Source organism: Melanotaenia boesemani, chromosome 18 (genome assembly GCF_017639745.1).
Source record: "Melanotaenia boesemani isolate fMelBoe1 chromosome 18, fMelBoe1.pri, whole genome shotgun sequence".
Taxonomy (NCBI): Eukaryota; Metazoa; Chordata; class Actinopteri; order Atheriniformes; family Melanotaeniidae; genus Melanotaenia; species Melanotaenia boesemani.
In genome coordinates, this window is record NC_055699.1 from 9,447,706 (window position 1) to 9,469,052 (window position 21,347).

Here is a 21,347-nt window from a genome sequence, read left to right on the forward strand (position 1 = left end):
AGAAATTTCCATTTTATTCAAATTCCTTTCAAAATTGACAGTGCAAGAACATTCCTGCAACTGGCATAATCAATGTTTTCCCCAGCACCTGCTCTGAAATTAAGTTAAGGAATAGCCTTTTATCACAAATTACCATCATTCAGTTGTATTGTGCATTATTTCTAAGGCAACATGGAGGACCAAGCGAGCTTTTTTTTCTAATAATTCCAGTGGCTGGTGGTTGAAGCTTTTGCCAGTTTCTGCAGCAAAGTTGGCACATTTTTTCTTCAGAACAGCTTGGTTAAAGGCAACATGTTACTTGAGTTTAACACACATCTGCAAACACACACTCACACACATTAAAACTCACTTCTGACACACAGGCTTCTATTAATCTTTCAAGTCTCCTGATCCTCATCTGGTGTTTTCACCTGATAAAATTTCAAACCCTTCATTGACTAATTGAGCCATTTCACTTATTACACTTTTTTTTTTTTACAATAACAAAAAGCAATAAATATACAAAAGTGCCCAGATTCCAGTGTAAACATAATTCTCTTTTTGCTGCTGTTAGCTCCACTGTGATCTGAGTGGAGCAATGTCAAACAAAAAGATTGTTGAGGAAATTTAGTTTTTTTTTCTTCTTTTCCCTTCATTCTGAGATTCAAAATGACACCCAGTAAACTTATCTGGATCTAAATGATATGTACACATAAGTAGAAAACTATACAGTACAGTGTGTACAAGAGCACATGAACCACATCTTGTACGGGTCTCAAATCAGCATATTTTCAAAGGAATATGTTGGCATTTTGGGACATATGCTTATTTAGCCACGGGTTGCCACAGAAAGGAGAATATTAGTGTGTCTTACCATAAAGACTACAAACAGGAAATTAGTCTCTTTTTTGTTGTTGTTGTTTAATTCGCCCCAATAATTTGAACTATTTTTGTGGCATTTATGCAAACAAATTCATTCTTTTACCAAAAACTGTGAAAACTACCTCAACATTTTTTCCCAATTTTCTGAAGTTCTCTTTTTTGTCATATTTAATTTGTTACCTGCTTAACACACACAGCTAGAAAATAGTTTGTAATGAAAAGGAGAGGATAAAGTACTAATAGATCCTGACATTTAAACTAAGTAATCATAAAGCTAGTTTGATACCACCTCCTCGCACCCTCAGCATTCAATCCTTGAAAAGCACACTGCCTGGAAATACAAAAGAGCCACCAACATTAATACTTGGTTTCGAACCGACTACGAAACAAGATTTAACTTAATCATCCAGTTTTAGAAATGATGACAGCTGGATTTTCTACCTGAGAACAAAGCCTGTAAAGTTGCTCTCCTTTACTTTTAGATTTTTATAGCTAAGCTAATTTGTTACACGCTTTGATTTGATCTTAAATTAGGCTTAATTCAAAAGCATGCTAACAAGCATATTTCCCAAAACTATTCCTTTAATTGGCATAAATCTATCTTCATTGACCTGAGGAGCGTTTGTGTGGCAGGAGGTTTCTCTGCAGCCGCAATCAGCTGGAGGTGAGCATTTTTTGCGGCTCTGCAGCTTCCATAACTGGCACATTGTAGTGGCGGTCATCTTCTGTGACGAGGCACACGGACTGCCACTCATCCTTATGGTCATCTGGGTAGTAGGTGACAAACTCCTCCGTGTCCACCTTGTATAATCTGTAAACTTGAATGGTGCACTGCAGGGCATAGCCAAGCAGGAACATCTCCACCTGCACAGACAGACACAAAGTATGGGGATAATTGTACAGTTTTAGAGGAACTCCTGCAGTCTACTCAAACAGTGATGTTTCATCAGCTGTGCACAAATATAATAATTATGGGTGGAGTGTCTTTACAGAAGCAGTGCCTGTAAAAGCTTTAATTAATATCCTGAGAATAACAAATCAGCTCATCCTTCCTGAAACCTCCTTTCCTCCAGGGCTGATGATGAAGAACAACAACTCAAAAACCTCACAAGCATCAGCATGTTTGGCTGTTCAGGTCCAAGATAATAAAAATGTTACACCCATCTCATGACATCTTGCATTAACTTCTATGTTTGCTGCTCAGTGGTTTACTCAAGCAAAAATTACTGCTGGATTCAGAGAAGCAAAAAAAAATCCTACTAGTTACTTTCCAATAGTTCATTTACAACAAAGCTATTAAGTTAACAAACAAAAAAAATGCCCAGTTTCTTTCTCCTACCTGCTCCAGCCCAGCACTGAGGCCAACATGCCTGAGGTGGTTGGAGAGGAAGGAACGTGGACAGTCGGATGAATCCCGAGCAAACAGCAGCCAGCAGAAGAGAGGGACATCTCCTCCTCCCTGCATGCGGCTGTGCAGCTCCACCGCTCTGTCCAGCATCAGAAGTTTGAGCGCCTCCAGCAGCCCAAGCTCCTCTTCTCCGCCCTGGAAAACTTGCTCACACAGCTGCTGCTGCTCGGCAGCAGAGGAGCAGTCTGCTGCTGCCTGCCACTGGAGACAAATCAGAGAAACACAGGTCATTTAGATAAAGCAACAACTTGATGACAGCAGATTAAAAGTCAGGATGGTTTATTATAATATCCACACTGGATTTTAGAGAAATTCAGCAAATTGCATCAACTAAAAAGGAGAATACACTGTATTTATTAGTCATAAGTCTTTGTCCAGTGTTGCAGCAGTTACACAATGTTTCATCCGACAAAAGCAACATATTTGACTCTCTGCTGTCATTTGTCTTTGCTCACAAAGAACCATTATTTCTTTATCTGTCATCAGTTACTGATATGTTTTTTTTACATAAAGGGCAAATATTTGGTTAAGAAACTAAGCTTTCTTTGTGTCTATGCATACTACATCTTCTGTCAACACAGTTTAATATACCAAGCAGATATTTTATTCAAGGGTGTTTTTTTTTCCCTGTATAAACGTACACACATTAGTGCACTTCACTAGCACAGCACAGGCCAGTGGCACATCATAGTCCTAAAAGCCATGCACAAACCCAGCATGCAGCTAATAAAACAACAGAGGTCTGACTTTTAGAAAGTCTGCAGTAAACACCAGGAGCCTCATTTATAAAGCTGGCGTAGGTACAAAAACCGCCGTATGCCAAATGCAGTCAAATTTTGGGATTTATAAACTTGGCGGGAGAATGTTCCTTCCTCCAGAGAAACTCTATTACTAAATCTGGGAAAACGGGAAACTGCGACACCACAGTACAGAATAATTTCAAGGAAATGATGAGGTGGAGAGCAAACATGTACCAGTTAGTACAGTACAAGTAAGCTTGGGTCATTCATTCTAAGACCCAGCAGAGTGGGATGCAGACTGGAGGTCTGGAAGTGATGCAACAATTATGAAACACACAAGAGGTGGATTTCCTTTATTTATGTATAACAGTCCTTTTCTAATTGTTGTCCCAATTTCTGTCAAGACAGTCTATTTCCCGCAACTCCTTGGCCACATTGTTTATAGTGGTGATTGTATCCCTATGCACTCTGAGTACACGACACACCTGGAACACCCAGGAACTATAAAGAAATATTATTTAACACTAAATAAACTGCTACCAATCTCAGATGTATCTGTACATATTTATTTTATACATTAAAACAAAAGACTACATTACCGGCATCATTACTGTCATTTAGCAGACGCTTTTCTCTAAAACGATTTACTGTGGGCTGTAGCGTCCTGCCTAAGGCCCTAACTGGAAGGTGTTAATATTCACCCCTGTGGGAATCAAACTTCGATCTCCCGCATGGCAGACGGATGCCCTACTGACTGAGATATCCAGCTGCAACATCGGATGCCTCTGGCGTGTCAGATGGCAGCATCTGCCAACTGCTGCCACTATTCTGCCTTTCTGACACAAGTAATGCCCACGCCGTGCCCACCAATTAAACCTTTTTACGTTTTCCAACATGGTCCATCAGGATCTCTGTCTCATATTCTGAAAAAAAATCTGCTTCTTCCTTTTTTTCCTCTCTCAAGCCATGATGGAAATTATATGATGAATATTTATTATCAGCTTTCACCTGACCTTTTATAGCCACCATGTGGGCGTGGCAAGGCACTCCCTCACGTGCGACCGCTTTAGATTTGATTCAGTTTTATAAATGTAGGACGTGCGTGCGCATGCTTTTATAAATCTGAAAGCTTTTGTGCGTTGCATTTTCTTTTTTCCCTACAAACGCCACCTGTAATCTGCTTTGCTATGCACACTTTTATGCATGAGGCCCCAGAAATCCTCAACCTACCAGTGGAAGTGATGGACTATAAATTCTGCCCTGGGCCTCAAACTGTTACTGTAAAGAGCCACTGTGCTTTTATCTGTTCAAACAGCTCTTCTGAGGGTCTGTCCATCCCTGCAAATCCTCTGAGATTTACCAGGCTGAGTTAATGAGCCAGAAGAAAAAAAAAAAACAAAACAAAAAAAACAAGTCGTGCAGCCTTTAGTAAACTACCTCCCTTTGACATACGGCAACAATCACAGTCAAATATCTCAGCTGAGGAATATCAATACCCTGTTGTGGTTTACTCATAAACCCACTCTATGACTCAGCAGATTTGCAGCCGTTACCGTATTTCGGAGAAGTTCCATGTAGCCTTTCAGCTGCTGGGTGGCATCTCCTGCGCCATCTCCAGGAAATCCCCACTGGCTCATTAGCCCTTCCTGTGCCTCCAGTTGCTCTGGCAGCTGTAAACAAAAAACGTAAAACATCAATTATATTAAAAATAATTGAGTCACTGAAGATTACAGCATAGCCAGTGCTGGAACTAATTCCTCTGTTTTTTATTTTTCACGAGGATGCTTGTATACAATATAAACATTACTTTTAAATTGGCACATTCAAGGTTTGCACAGCAGTTTTGTAGTCAAGTGGGTAAATGATTTCAATCTCCGGTCAAAGGCAAGGGTGTTACACAAGATTTGGTAGGGGGCGCTGTAGCAGGCAGCACATAAAGATGTTAGAGAAAACAAGGAGTTGGTGTTTTTTCTCAACTATGAACTTGCAGTGCTGGTCTGGTCAACCACATTTCTGTATGTATTTAAACAGCAATATGCTCAGTCAGGCTGTCTTCAGTTATGTAATCTGTTCATATCTCCAAAGTCTAAAAGTTTTGTATATAAGAAAAACAGCTCGGGAGGCAATTCTTTACTGTCTGTGTTTTACTCTTATGTAATTATTCTAAATGGGGAGTTTCAAGCTGCACATGACTGATGACACTAGCAAAGGTGTTCTCTGTTGCCAGAGAAACCAGCTCAGTTAAAATATGATAGTCAGTCAGTACATTTAGGTCATGTTTGAAAAAATTTACTACTTTGTTAGTTCTATTTTTTAAAATATGTAAATATATTAGTCAGAAACAACCGTTCATAGAGTCCTTCCCAACATCTGTGGCCTGTGGCTTAACTGTATATTGACTAGATAAGAGAAACGACTGACTGAACACATAAATGTAACATCAGCACCTATCTAGTTACAAAAAAAAAAAAAACCTACAGTAAACACTGGTAAGCCTTTCTCGTATAAACACGGGTTCTTATTTATTTTTTTTATTCTTATCATATTTACAGTATAAATAAAAGATGGGCAGAGTCTAGCTCAGGGGTGGCCTTCGTCGGTCCTCGAGAGCCACAATCCTGCAGGTTTTCCATGCATCCCTGCACTGACACACCTGACTCAAACTAATGAGTCATTGTGCAGATCCTTATAGGCTGTTGGATCCATTTAATTTGAGTCAGGTGTGTTGTTGCAGGGATGCATGGAAAACCTGCAGGATTGTGGCTCTTGAGGACGGATGTTGGCCACCCCTGGTCTAGCTCAACTGGTTGAGCAAAGGCTACAGCTCCTCAGTGCAGCCAGCCCTGGTTCGAGTCCCTCTGCTTCATGCAATTCCCCACTTTCTCTGACCCTCTTTCCCGTCAAGCTACTGATGAATAAAGGCTACTAGAGCCCAACATAGACCAGAGTCTACCAAGAAGGATGTTGACTCGTCTACCTGCTAATCATGGTTCGCTTTGTTGTGGCATTTTCCTTCATCGAATGAATAGACAGCTAATAAAAGACCTTTGGGTAAGGTCACACCCTGATTAAATGACTTCTTTGACGTATATATTTTGTTTATTAAACTTACAAACCTGAAAACAATACTATATGGGATAAATGTTTTCCCTTGATTTGAGTATAAATGGTGCTTTTTTTCCATTTTCCACCAGTGGAGATTTAATAAAGAACTATTAAAATACATAAATTGCATTAGAAAGTCCTGTGTTGTACGTACAAATGAAGACATGCTACTGGGAAATGGTGGTTCCACCGCCTGTACCAAACTGATTATCTGTTAATCTCTGATGTTCAGAAGAATGAAGCAAGCGTGGAAAAAAAGAGAACAAAACAAGGTCAGTATGTTTGTACATCTCTGCTCTGTGGGGTCTAGATAGTTTAACGGAACTGCATTGGAGCCTGGAAAACACATGATAAACTCAGGCTGGTCAGGGGTACTTTCTTCTGTGAGAGAATAACTCTCTTTAATGTGGTCTTCTATGAGGAAAAAAAGGCCGTTTAACACATAAGTAAAACGTTCACGTTATCAGCCTGATGCTTGATGGTATTTTCATTATAGTTGAAAAACAGTTTTGAGTCAAACAGACCTCAAAACTGTTTTTACCTTACCAAATGCAGCACACCCAGAAGAAGAGGATACACCCCGGACCCCTGACTGGGACATGCAGCTAATGTTGTGGCATCAAGCTTTAATTACATTATCATGTATAAACTTTTCAAAATCTTTGCTCAGTGAGCTCACTTAAAAATATATATATATATTCTTAAATCGGGGGGTCCCGGACTTTTTAATTAGAAGTAATTCTTGCATGCAGTCATGCACACATGCGCACTGATCGGCCTATCAAGCACAGGTAAAACAGCCACAAAAGGAGTGCAAGCACTTAACATTATCTGAGGAAAAAAAGACTCGTGTGTTCATTTAATTTTTTTCTGTGGTGATTGACCATGTTTAAAAACCATCAAAATGGAAAATTTCCTCTTAATATTCTTAGATATTCTAAGAAGCCCCTTAAACTACATTAACACTGCAGACAAATATAACTTTTTTGTTACATATATCTGACTTTCTTTTCTTTTTTTTTGTCTGAAAAGGACAAATCTATTGTTCATATCAGATCCAGTCTGCTTACTGGGTCGTCCTAAATCAGATTTTTTTTTCCAGTAACTTTTTCAGTAGGTGAGCCATGGTTAAATATAAACAATGGACAAAACATATTACATCATGACTTTGTCGGCTCTGATTGCACAACAGCTTCAAAATTGATATACACCCTAAAGGTTGGTGGGGTGTTAGGTGACTTGAATGTTAGAAAGACAGCAATGGCTCAAAAAGGATGAGAATGGTAAATGGTCTGTATTTATATAGCACTTTTACCCAAAGTGCTTTACAATATACATCACATTCACACACACATTCACACACTGATGGCGGAAGCTGCCATACAAGGCGCTCAACCACGACCCATCAGGAGCAATTTGGGATTTGATATCTGGCTCAGGGACAACTAGACATGAGCTCGACAGGCTGAGGATTGAACCGGCAACCATCAGGCTACAAGACGACCACTCTACTCACTCAGCCAGGCCAGCCCTAGATGCACCAGTTTGAATAAAACTCTGAGACTAAACATTTCCATTACCCATGTACACTAGGTTTCACTTACCATAGTGATATCATCCTTTTGCAACCACCCAGGTAACTGGATACTTTGGGACAACACCTGGAACAATGTGGCTCTGAGGGCGCAGTAGTTGTCCCCCCTGACTCTCCTCACACTGCTGAAGCTCTTCGACATCTCTTTATAACCCTGGAGAAACACCACAGGAAGAAACATCAAACAACTGTGATGTCAATCTGACACACCTTTTCTTCGTGTACCAACCTTTTTGATGAGAGCACTTTTGGCAGTATTTCCTTTCCACTCTCTCTCACTGTAAAACAGAATATCCACCGCCGGAGACAAACTGCATCTGTCCTCCACTTTCAGACCTGGAAGGAGAGAAAGTTGTTACGACCAACAAAACAAAAGGACAAGACAAACTGATACTGTAGCAGCTTGACATCTCTGGTGCAGTTTGTTTGCATAAATGTAAAGAAACCACTGAGAACATTAGGTTTCTAAGTCTGATGGTTCATTACTTTGAGACGCAGACAACTCCTCAGCTCCTCTGTACAGATCTTCTTCACTAAAATGAAACATAAACACACATTTAATGCATGAAACTAGTACACACGTTGGTCTGTTTTCTTTTACTATCATCCTATTTCTCAGCACTGTAGAGATAATTCATCAAAATCTTCCATTTAATAAACAACCACCTACTTGTGCGTCTGTTGTAATTAGTAAAAAAACAGATAAAACGCATCTTTTTCAAATAATAAAACAATAAAGCTTTATTACTTTCTCTGACTCAGTCTTTCAATAGATAAAAACAGCAACTAAATGCCATGCTGAAATCCTTTATAGGACTAAATGATCCTTACAGACCTGTCTCCAAGATCATCTTCCTCCTCTTCACTAGCAGGTTCAGCATCAGCTGTTGCATCTGTGCTCCCTGCCATCTGATCCTGTTTTCCAATCACCTCCTGAATCTTGGCATCTTTCTCAGCCTGAGGAGTTTCGCTCTTGGTTGGAGCGCCCTCCACGTTTTCCTCCTTTTTCAATCCATCATCCTGCTCTGCTTTGGGCACATCTTCAGTTTGCAGTTCCTGCATGGTTTCCTCCACAGCATCCTGTTTGACTTTCTCCAAGGAAGTTACCTCATGTAGGCTTGCAGGACTTGAATGCTCAGTGTCTGGATTTGCATCCTGATCTGATTTTAAGCTGTGGAGAGAATGCTTATATGTCTCTTTATATACATACTCATGTTTACTACAACCATCTTCAATTAATATGATAAATCTATTACAGCAAAACTTTATTTTAAATAATATCTTATATTAAAAGTTAAGTTCCTAAACTAAATCAAATGAGCATCTGACAAGTCCAGCAGTAACTTCCCCCCCCTTGTGGCCACAATAAAAATATATAAAAAAACACAAGAATGCAGTTTATGTAAACAAGCTCCTTGTTTTGATGTAACAAACACTTTATTCTCTAACCTGTTGTCTGCATCTGCTGAATCTGTGGCTTCTGGCTCCCCGACAGAACTGGCAGAGTCCTGTTTCTGCACACTGTGGTCGAGTCCTGTGGGCTCCAATCCAGAGGAAGACTGAGAGACATCATGGCTGTTAAGACCTTCAGAACCATCGTGTCTGCACAACGGAGAGCCTCTGTGGTCTGAATCGACTGACAGAGTACTGTACAAAGCAACCAGAAAGACAAATATTACTAACTAATGTGCAGCAGGTGAATAATACAGGATCACAAGATTTTTATGCCAAAACATGATATTGTGACACTCAACATTTTATAGATATGTAGATTTCACAGATGCTATTTCATACCTGACAAATCAAATCAACAGTAGCAATAGTAAAAATAAATAAGTGATTCCAATATTCATACTTTATTAGACTCTGTGAAGTTTAAAAAAATACACAGCAGATCATTTAGCCTGGCAGATGCTCAAATTTAGTTTTGAGTACATCATTTTGCAAATATCACCTGCTCCTTACAGTTCAACAAGCCTACTTAATCCTTTATATTTTCATCTGTTTTTATTTCTTTTCATTCATAAAAATATTTCAACCCTATTTTCTCTAAAAATCTCTCCAATGCCTCACCTTTAACTTGTTTATCCAACGTGTCTATTTGCTATAAGATTAAGCCTGCTTCACAATACATTTAATTAAACTTTGTATTGATTATGACTGAGGACACATTGTCATATGATGAAGAAAGAATACCCTCTTTCAATTCTACCAAGTTTACACTGAGGAATACAATCTGAGATTAAAATGCCAAACAGCAGAAGCGGAGTGAGTGAAACTAGGGACAACCTGTGATTCAATAGCTTGTAGATTCATTTTAACTGTAACAACTCTTTATCTATTAAGAGTCTCTCATACATTTTGAGGAAATTTTGCTCACTCTTCAGGTTGAGGTTTGCACTTTGACAGGATTGACTTTTGATACTTTGATTATTTTCTTTTTCAATGATTCTGTTGTTACTGCTGTGTTTGGGGATCACTGTCCTGTTGCAAAATCCAATTTAAGACAAGTTTTAGCTGTCAGGCAATTAATGTTCTCACACATACTGATGATCAATTAATCAAATGCATTTGATTAATAGCAACTCCCTGCTGCTCATCCTCTAAATTCTGCCTAGTTTTTCCACACTGCTTCTGCATTATGGCTTAGTTTTTTGTTAAATAAATATGTCATCTGTTGTTCAACTGAGGGTGTATTTTTCCCACGGTTGTATTCCCATTCAACCTCATGGAATAAGCCGTTCCCATGTAACTTACCAGCTCATAGCCTGTGTGTTTGTCTCCTGACTGACCGCAGAGATGGACGCTTCCTGACCTGCTGCTGCAGCAAGCTGAGTGTTTGGCACAGATAACGCTTCATTATTTTGAGTCAACTCCCCTGATGGTTTGGCTACGGTGCTGATGGCATATGTGGCGCATTCTTCTTCAGCGCCATTATGCGCTGTTGAGTTCTCTGTTGAGTTTGAGGCCCTATCTTCTTCTGCTGGTTCTGCAGTTGAGGCTACAAGCTCACTATCAGCTGAGGAGTTCAAAGTGCATTTAAGATGTTCAGTTAGTCCATTGTCTCCAGAAATGTCTTTTCTTTCTTTGTTTTGTGGTTGGATGGAGTTCTCTTTGAGTTCAGATGGTTTATTTGGAGAAGGCGCCGCTGCATGAATACTTCCCCTCTGCAAGGGTCCATTTCCCTGAGTGTTACTAGGCTCTGCTTCTCCATTCTCAGAACTCTGTGCAACCTCAGCCATCTTTTCAGCTCTCCTAAATGAAATAACACATCATGAGCAACGTCACAGAACACTATAAGTCACCTCTCAAATTATTTCTGAACATAAATTTAGAACAAGTCAAAATGTGATTTTGCCACACAACATGTTCCATGCAAATCAAAGGGGGGGCAGTTTGATTGTTAATTTACTCTGAGGTATTTTAATGATTACTGATGTACCTACTTTGTATTCGAGAAAATACATTTTTAAGATAACTTTGCTTCATAACATATGGGTCAAAAGATTTAGTAGACTTAAGAAACACTCACCAAGCACAGACAGTCTAACATTCTTCTGATACTAATAAGTTATTGCACTTAAGAGTTAAAATTTATTTTTCTCCCTGGTTTTCCCCAGTATCATACCTCATGTCATCATCTCTTTCAGGACCACAAGCGCCAACCACTACTGCTTCCCCAGTGCATGTGGCCTTTGAGTCATCTTGCAGCAAACCATTTCTTTCCTCTGTACTACCACAGGGACTTTCAGGGCGACAGCAACAGTTCCCCATCTGCTTGCTCCCTCTGTCCGGGAGGTCAGACAAGCTGGATGGTGGCCTCTGGTTCAAAACAAACACAAGCGACCTGATGAGTCGCTAACGCCTGCCGTTTTTAGGGGTCCATGATGAAGAAGATCAAGCTGTAAACAAGAAAGCAATAATGGTTATCTTGAAAAAACTGTAGACACCCAAAGGAAGAATGATTAACATCACTGAATTTGTAAAACATTTGCTATGTAAAAACAAGTTATTTGACATCACAATGCATTTCTTGACTTTAAATTGCGATGGATAACAATTTATTAATAAATAATAATAATAGGCTTATTAATAGCATATCAATAGTGAAAATGGGTTGTGAAAAAGAGTTTAAATTCTGTCACAAGAACATAATGTTTACTAAATATAGTCGTCTGATGTATTGCTGCCCTACAGACATCCAAATACTAAAGGCTCACAGTGTTTGGTTGGATATTTTAATTTCTTAAAACACCAGTTTTATATCACAACACAACATGCTGTTATGTATATCAAATAAAATAATAATGTAGCAGCAACACAGATTACAAGCATAACAAACCTGATTCGATTTGATCGTTTTTACCACATCAAACATGTTCGTCAAAAGAGAAAGCAACACCCCATTGTTAATATCCGCACAAGGAAGTAACATTAACAATGACAGCGGCAAACTTAACTGTCAATTCAATCAGAAACTGTAACGATGATAACCAGACAAACCTTGTTTTAGTTTAACTGCAGTCAACTCTCAAAGCTTCAAATCATGAAGCTACTGCACTTGTGTCACTTTTGGTGAGCTGCTTAGCTAGCTAGCTGCGGTAAACTTAAAATACAAATAAGCACTACTACAGAGTGACCTCCGCTAAATAAATTATCTGCTGCCGCAGTGGTTATTTATCTTCAAAATTGCACACTTATAATTTGATATGGAATTTTTAATAAAAAAAGAAGGGTATTTACTGTATTTGCTGCGGAACATCTGTTTGTATAGACCCCTAGCTTAGCCAGAGCAGCAGGTCACGGCTCGGTCCGAGCGCATGACGTCATACTCGTGTGCGACGACAGTGTTAAATGTTCAGGTGCTCCTCGGAAAATTGAAACTTCGTGTAAGAGTGCATGTTTAAACGTTTACAACACAATTAGTCACTTTAAACTAATCGTTTGCTGTTTAATCACTAAGGCACAGCCATTCAGAAGCCCCGCCCTCTAAAATATATTATATCTTATTTTTATGTGTCATAATGGATATATCTTGAATTGTTCAAGGGTGACTTAAGCAATGTGAAGTTATCCTCAGTGACTGCTGGAACCCCGATAACAGCAATAATTGCAGTTAGTCAGCAAAGGAAAGAAAAGTTCACCTCATAGCTTAAATATTTCCTTTTCACCTGCTTTACGATGCAAGGGAATAGTACTTTTAAATAAGTTAATTCCATTTTATGGTATCAACATACAGTGCATGATCTAAAAGAGAATTATTATAAACAGTTTAGTCACACACAATCATCTGAACACTGGGCCATTAAAGGTTTTATGAAAAGTTTATTACTATCAAACCATATTCACAGCTCCTCGTCTCTTATTGACATGGAAATGTCAATGGGAGACTATGAGTCACTCTTTGAAAAAACCCCCTCTAATTTTATTTGTTCCGTGTAATGGCTGTCACACTGTTTCCAAAAATGCTCTTCCTTTTTAACAATTCTTGGGTGTTAAGCTGATATTTAAATAGAGGAAATATAAAGATATAGATATTTAGACAAATACAAAATATAATACATTATATACATCAAATACACTTCATTTTTTTAGTTTAAAAAAGTCACATCAAAACCTGCTTTATGTCACAGTTCAAGTATCATGGTTCAAATCCGCTGAGATCCTGTTGCCTGATCACTTCATGTTCCTCAGCTCCTCTATGTGACCGATGAGCCCATGTGGTAGTCCCAGTTCTGACACAAGGTCAATGCAGTGCTGCAGGAGGAGGTTTAGATCTTCACTTGAGCAGTCATTGGACCCTGAACAGAAATGTTGCAGCTGGTGAGGATCACCCAAGTCTATTTCTGCTCTCCTGCAGCAGTCTGACTCTTTACATCCTTCTGCACAGTGACCTGGTGCTTTTTCCACCTCCAGATCCTCCATGCTCTCTGAGATGTCGCTCACACTTGGAGGAGGATTCTCCAAAGCCTTCCTGATGCCATTTAAAATTTGGTCTTCATGTTGTGTCACCCGCTGCAGGAGGTCAGTCACTGAGGCTGGGATGGGGTTTTCTGGATGCTGAATTCGGCACCAACACCATATAGCGCTGTGAAAGGAGACACAAAGAGGCAACAGTGTTGCATACAATGGTACAGAGAAGTGACTGGGACAAGCATCTACATGAGAGAAAAAAAGACTTCAATTACTCCCAGAACAAAAGAGACTCAGGATGTTTCTCTAAAGGAAAGTGGCTTTAAATCTTTAGATGATTTCAGGTGATTTTTGAAAGTTTGTAGAATTGTATAAGAAAAAAATGAAATCACCAAAAAACATTTTAAAACTATCCGACAATGGTCAAATTAACTGTAGAATTGTTATGAGTCAATGTTTCAGCACATAAAATAAAAGATTAAACAATGTTTCTGCCTCTAAAGTTATATGTGAATTGCTTATGATGGTTTAAAGCTAAGCTGAGTGATGTTTCTATTAAATTTAATACTGGTTCAAACATTTTTATCTGGAAGCACAAATCGATTTTATCCAATGTGAGATAATTAATGTTTATTATTGTTGTTGTTTTTGTTTATCCCCTTTTACCTTATTATTCCTTTGAGACGACCCACAGCCACAGTCTGAGCTGCTCCCTCTCTGAACCCCTGGTTGAATCCGACCTGAAGTGAGGCCTCCTGACCGGCATCAATTCCGTCTACATAACCATCCTGTCCACAACACCAGCAGCATTATTTAGGAGTGTTGTTTGATGAATTCGTAATATTGTATTTAAATAAAATGACTTACAAAAAGCTATTAAAATTATAATAATAAAATATATATATATATATATGCACTGCCTCTACCACTACATGACAACACCTGGGTCCAACTGGACTCACAGCAGTCTGACTACCACTTAATTTTGATGTCCCATCTTGTTTGAATTCTTGCTTGTGTTGTTCTTACTCTCAAATGTAAGTCGCTTTGGATAAAAGCGTCTGCTAAATGACTGTAGAGTAGAGTAGAATAGAATAGAATAGAATAGAATAGAATAGAATAGGAGTGCGCGTCACAAATTAACCAAACACGTGGCGTTACAGCTGCCACACACAAATATGACCACGAATGTGTATACTCTGAGTCACAGACTAAATAAACCTATAATAAAACAGAGCAACTTTCTCCGCAGCATGCTTATGTTATTTACTAAGGTACGCTAATGCTAACTTTACCTTGATTCGTTTCTTCATGTTGGACGTCCACTCTTTAGTTTGTAAATTAAGTTCGTCTGCATTTTCGTCGAACACATCTTCACTAGTGGACGACGCAGATTTAACCCAAGACATCCCGACCTTAAAATAATACTCTGTTTCTGACACTAATTACGTTTTTAAGTCCTTTAAGTAGTCACAAACAGCAGCCAGCTTTGCTGCCTCAGCACCAGCTAACAGCGATACGTCATCGATGTGCGACCGAAGAAAACTTCAACTAAAATGGGAAAATTTGCTACAGAATAAATTTTAATCGTACTCAGCCCTTATAGAAGGAACCTGCCATATGCCTTTTTCTTTTATATATATCAGCACCATTTAAAAATAAGAAGTGTTTTATTAAATATGTCCAGATTTAAACAAATTTCTATCTATCTATCTATCTATCTATCTATCTATCTATCTATCTATCTATCTATCTATCTATCTATCTATCTATCTATCTATCTATCTATCTATCTATCTATCTATCTATCTATCTATCTATCTGAATATGAACAGCGAAGGTTTAATTAATTTAAAAGCAATGTCAAATTTTAGGATGGGATTCTATTTTAATAAAATTACTTCTTCTGTGGTGTTGTTAACGATAATACCTACTGCCATCTAAAGGGAATACACACCAGAACCTGCAGGTGGCGCTGAAGCCTCACTGTAAAACTGAAAATGGTTCAGTATGACATTACATCGTCCTCATCATAATCATTATCTATAAAATAATTTTCTCTTTCTCGTTTGCTGTTTTGTTCTGATCTTGTGCTTATTTTTCTATTAAATTTCGGTGTGATATATTTTTGAAGCATCTTAAAGCAAGAGAGGCCATTTTGTATTAGAAATTGCTTTCGTTAATTTCAGTAAAACTGGAGCAAACGTAATATAAACCAGCGAGACCCTAATTATTCATTTACACTTTATTCTAAAAATGTGTATTTTTTGTAAATGTTTGCAAAAAAGTTTATATCATGTTTCTCATGTTTCGGATCATATAGTCTTTCTGAGATAAATTGAAACATTAAAATATAGTTTTGGACAATACATACATGCACGTCTTATGATGTTAAAAAATAAATATGTATAATTAATGATAAAATCAAAGGATTAAAATAAGCCTGTTTATTCTCTGATGACTCAGTAATGTTTCTGTAAGCATCTCAGACAGATTCAACAATTTATAATATGGCTATAACATGTTTATTACACAGATTAAAGCAAATCCGAAATTAATTATGCCCTATTTTCATCCATCCATCCATCCATCCATCCATCCATCCATCCATTATATATACTGTTTCGTCCAATGAGGGTCGCGGGGCAGCTGCAGCCTAACCCAGCATTAAGCAGGTGAGAGGCAGGTACACCCTGGAAAGGTCACCTTAGCCAAGACTTGAACCAGCATCCTTCTTGTTCTAAGGCTAACCACCACACCACCGTGCAGCCTGCCCTGTTTTCAATCAATCATTTTTATGTCTGAGAAATAAATAAAAAAATAATAAATAAAAATAAATGAATAAATAAATAAAAGAAATTGTACATTACATCAAAAATAAAGAAATGTGGACCATAATGATTTGTTGAATAACTCACATTCATAGTGTTGGCAGGAAATAAAGTTTCAGAATGTTATGAAATGGGAACCTTCAGGTGATCAGCAAAACTTATAAACAAATGCATGTCAAAAAACTCCAAACAAAGGTTTCTATTAGAAATGTTAAAGTGTCAGAAATTGCTGAAATACTTATAGAATCATATAAATGTGTTTATCAGGCTGTTCAAACCACTGTCCAGTGAATTTTTTTTTACATGTTTTTGTTTTAGTGTTCAACCCAGGAAATGTCATCTGTCATGACAAACACATTATTCACTCATCAATAATGCATCTCCCAAACCTTTTTCTCACTGTTGAGTAGAGAGGGGAAAAACACTCCCCCTTGTTTTATTTTCAGATTCTCTCATTCTTCATGCCATGCTTTATGGAAAACACAGGAGAGAGTGGACAGTGGGTAAATGCATTTCACCTTGGTGAAGTGCATTTGCAGCCGTTGGACAACAATGGCCTTGAGAATACTAGGAGGCCACGGTGGAGTTGTCTCTGTTCTGGAAACAGAGTCCGGCTAGAGGCCTGGTTCGTGGCAGCCACACCTTTAGTCCCTTCGCTTGAAGATTCAAAACAACCAGCCAGGGCAATCACCTGACACATTTCCATCCAATTTCCACTGCAGAATGTGTTCATTTTCAGGCTAATGGCATGTCATTTTGCAGGAGCCTCTGGTCAAGAATTAATCCTGGAATCAAAACAGATTTTCCGGGGAGCAATCTTCCATCAAGTATTGATTTTTTTACACTCACGGAGCCTGTACTCCCTAATTTAACCTGACAGCTAGAAGCACAATGGACTGGGAGCACCTTGGCGTCTCACAGAGGGAGCTCTCCTCCTCCTCCTTCTTTCCATGAAGTAAAAGAGAGATTGGGAAGGGGAAAAAAGGGACTCCCAGATGTATAAAACAAAGAACATTGCTTACAGAAAACAGAGAGATAAAGCTTCCGTCTTTTTGTTTTACCTCTAATTATCTTTTCTAGGATAGTGCAACTTGGGCAGGTGAGGCTGAGAGGGAAGAGGGGAGAGTATTCTGGGGCCATCAGCTATCATTATGTGCCTGTTGACATCTCCCTGTCTTTGAGTGATTCTCATCTGTGATTTCCCCTGGCCATTTTCTGCAGATGCACCAAGAGGGGTTTCATCATGGTCCCATAAAAAGCGCCCAAAGTGTCCGTACAGGCCCTCACTAATAAGAAAGCAAAGATGTGTCTGACCATGTCACTCCTCTCTCATCCATATCTGCTCTTGATGCCTTCAGATATGCAATCATTCTCTTTTTTCTCCTTCTTCCTCTCCCTCTTCCTCTCTGTATGTGCTGTAAGTATACTATACCCTATGTAGAGGTCAGCAGGATGAGAGGATGATGGAGGGCAGGACTGGTTATTTTCCTCTAGCTCTTAAAGCTGCGATGACCCATGTGCAGTAGAGTTGCACTTTGCCAAAAGGTTTTTCGTGTGCTGCTTACAAACTACCTAAGAGGAGGGAAACTGTTTCAAGTTTTTATCTGCTGCTTTTAACCCATAATCATCCATTTCCGACAGAATGTACCACGATGATTCTGTTCAGTAACTTTTATGGATTAGGTATAATATTTTTACAATGCATTTTAAGGCATTAGGAAAAGTAAATCTTCACATGCAGGACATAATCCTAATTCAGACATTCAGTTGTATTTATGCAAATTAAAAACGGCTGCATCAGCAAAGATTTTTAAAACTCTGTTTATATGTTATTTCCAGTATTCATATATTTTCTTATACTTGTAGTTATTAGAGTGACTAAGGTTTGGATTTCCTTTTGCTCCAAGACAACGTCTCATTTGTACTGAATCATTTTGAATGACAGACATTAGATAACAAAGGATTCGACATTTCTTTTTTATTTATCTGATTTATTTGTAAGAGCTTGTGTCATGAGAGAAATTCCCAGTCTCATAGTCACAGTTCCTGACTTGTTTACTGAATATTCATAACTTTAAGAGACTATGAATATATTAAGGTGACGATATTAGCTTTTTATTCGGTATTTGTTAAATTTTAATGTTAAAATTGCACTTTTTAATAATATACTTTATTCAATACTCTTTTTTTATACTTCTATTTCATACACAGCGAGCCATAAAATGTCATTTTCTGACATTTTATGCATAATGACAGTGTATTTGATTGTGTCCACTTGAAATTTACCCATTTTGTTTCCATTATTGAGACCACAACAAAGTCAAAGTCATTTGCACTTCACTTTCTTGTGCCTGGTGTAAAAAAACACCATACGGAGGCAGAGGTCAGGGAATAGTTTGAAAAATGTAACATCAAAAGTTTTTATTTGTGTGCAAATGGTCTTTGGGAGCCACAATCCTGCATTTTTTCCAGATTTCCCTGCTCCAGCACATCTAACTCAAATTAAATGGATCCAACAGCCTATAAGGATCTGCACAATGACTCATTAGTTTAAGTCAGGTGTGTTGGAGCGCGGAAATTTAGAAAACCTGCAGGATTGTGGCTCTCGAGGACCGACATTGGCCACTCATTTGAATTTTGAGTGTTTATGGAGTTTGAATCATTTCCCTGTGCATGTATGGCTTATCTTTGAGTACTCCAGAGTCCAAAACAGTCCCAAAACAGCATGTTATCTTAATATATGGTTTCTGCATCTGTGTGTGTAAATCAAGTAAAGGCAAGACACTTAGGCATGTAGTTCTACATACTACAGCTGTGCTTCAACATTACCATGACTGACTTGGTTTAAAGGACACTGTAGATGTATGAACAACAGAGTTTTCCTGCAAAGTCTCTTCTAAAAAAAAGTGTTCATGTTGTTCCTCTGAGCGTCATCTTCTTGGACATTGGTCTTGATGCATTTATAGCTGGCATTTTTTTTTATCTGCAGTTACAAATATTTGTGTGCAGAGGACATTGTGGATCATTGAAGAATAGTGCAGGTTATAAAATGCACAATATATATGTGAATAAATATTTATTTCTGCAGGACTCTATCAATCGATGAATCAGTCAAATTTTATTTATAAAGCACTTTCATACACGAGTATCACAAAGTGCTTTACATAAGGAAAAAACAACGTTTGCATACTGTACAGAATATGAAACAACAACAATTAAACACACTCTTAACATAGGCAGATCCAGGAGCGGAGCTAAGGGAGGATTGGTTCCTTTGAAATATGATTGACCCCTGAGGTGCCCCTGTCCAGTCTTTGATGATGAGAGTCTTTACAGCTTATAAAACTTTAAACGGTGGCACTGTGAACTATATGGATGCCTTGTTTTTATTTTGTGGAAACTAAAATCATAAATTAAAATAAATCCACCATGGATCTTCCTAAACAGCATATTGAATAAAATTCAAATGCAGCTGTTCTGATCTGACTGAGATGCAGCATTATAGTGCACTCCATTTAAACTGCAAATCTGGACCCTATTCCCATTTATAAAAATCAGCAGGAAGATTTCAGATTTCTGAATTAGAAATTCAGAGAAAACTTACAAATCCTCATTTTAAAATTCAACATAACTTTCCCATTAAAAAAAAAGAGAGAAAAGACGATAGCTGCAGTGCTTATATAGCTCTTTTTTGTGTTTATTTAATCAGTGACACAAATAGCATTGTGCAACATTTGTCTGTTAACATATTTCTTTTAGTATTTTGGTATATATTGGCTTACATTGCTAATAATAACTTGGTCAGTGAGCACAATGAGCAAACCCTACTGGTTTTCTAACTTGCAACTCGAGCATTGGCATCTTGAATGTGACATCATTCCCAGCTCTTTGAACACTGATGTAAATGGAACACAGCATCAGACTGCAGGGAGAACCCAGTAAGCACTTTTGCCAGTTTGCAATCCACTAAAGGGGTCATAGTATGCAAGGACACTGACACTACAGACAAAGGATGGCAGCACGGTAGGACTTCTAGCCATGTGCCAGGGTGAATGATATCAACATTGAATCCAATTAAATGTAAAACAGACTCTCATGAGCTCTTTGAGGAAACTGTTCAACTTAAACAGGCAAACATAATAATTACTCCCCTCAATAAGCAAGCTCAAATTGTAGAAGCAGCAACATGCTGTGGCACTTCCGGCAGTTTCCACGGCCTGCTGGAGCAGTTGCCATGAGCTGCCACAGCCAACACACGGCTGCTTTTGTTGGTGGAAACAGGTGTTGACAAAATTAAATGAAGAATTCTTTAATACTTTGATCTTCCAATGACTGCCATTTCCATCTATAATTACTAATTAATTGACCTTTGATTGTGCTACACACACACACACACACACACACACACACACACACACACACACACACACACACACACACACACACACACACACACACACACACATATATATATATTTTATAGAGATAGTTGTTATTTTCATATGATGAAATGATTTCAGTTTATCTGGCACATGAATATCTTTAGACTGGTACAAAATAATGGGACTCTGTTAAACCAGTAATCATGTCTCTGTCTGTCTCTCTCTCGCTCTCAATGAGCAGCAGGTTGCCAAACTAAAACGGGTTATTATTCAACATTAATTGAGCAGAAGAAGAACTCAAAGTTTCTTTTCAGTTCTGTAGCCAGACTAACAGGAAGTCACAGCTGTTGAGACGTGTATTCCTTTAACACTTAGCAGTGATGATTTTATTAATTTTTTTTCACAAACAAAATAGTTTTTATGATCCATGGCATCAAATCCTCCTCTTGCCTCTGGTGGGTTATCTAGTCAATTAGTCTTGGTTAGGGGTGCTGAACCTGATCTGTGTCCGGA

General features: G+C 38.3%; 2 protein-coding genes across 3 annotated transcripts; both read right to left on the reverse strand.

Moving 5' to 3' along the window:
- Window positions 1-158: 158 nt before the first annotated feature.
- Window positions 159-12,559, reverse strand: LOC121629094. Of its 2 annotated transcripts, none has more exons than XM_041968615.1 (11): window positions 12,452-12,559; window positions 11,337-11,610; window positions 10,466-10,963; window positions 9,158-9,355; window positions 8,544-8,879; window positions 8,195-8,241; window positions 7,938-8,044; window positions 7,719-7,862; window positions 4,563-4,679; window positions 2,201-2,470; window positions 159-1,725 (listed from the first exon to the last, which is right to left on the reverse strand). In XM_041968615.1, exons 2-11 carry the CDS (start codon window positions 11,480-11,482, stop codon window positions 1,516-1,518), a joined length of 2,073 nt encoding a protein of 690 aa, XP_041824549.1. In that variant the 5' UTR covers window positions 11,483-11,610; window positions 12,452-12,559; the 3' UTR covers window positions 159-1,515. The 2 variants fall into 2 exon arrangements, with proteins under 2 accessions (XP_041824549.1, XP_041824551.1); XM_041968617.1 differs by having other exon boundaries at window positions 12,212-12,546.
- A 460-nt stretch (window positions 12,560-13,019) lies between these two features.
- otulina (OTU deubiquitinase with linear linkage specificity a) lies at window positions 13,020-15,152 on the reverse strand. The gene is made up of 3 exons (XM_041967464.1): window positions 14,917-15,152; window positions 14,288-14,409; window positions 13,020-13,796 (listed from the first exon to the last, which is right to left on the reverse strand). The coding sequence occupies exons 1-3, from the start codon at window positions 15,028-15,030 to the stop codon at window positions 13,385-13,387; spliced, it is 648 nt and encodes a 215-aa protein (XP_041823398.1). The 5' UTR covers window positions 15,031-15,152; the 3' UTR covers window positions 13,020-13,384.
- Window positions 15,153-21,347: the final 6,195 nt, after the last annotated feature.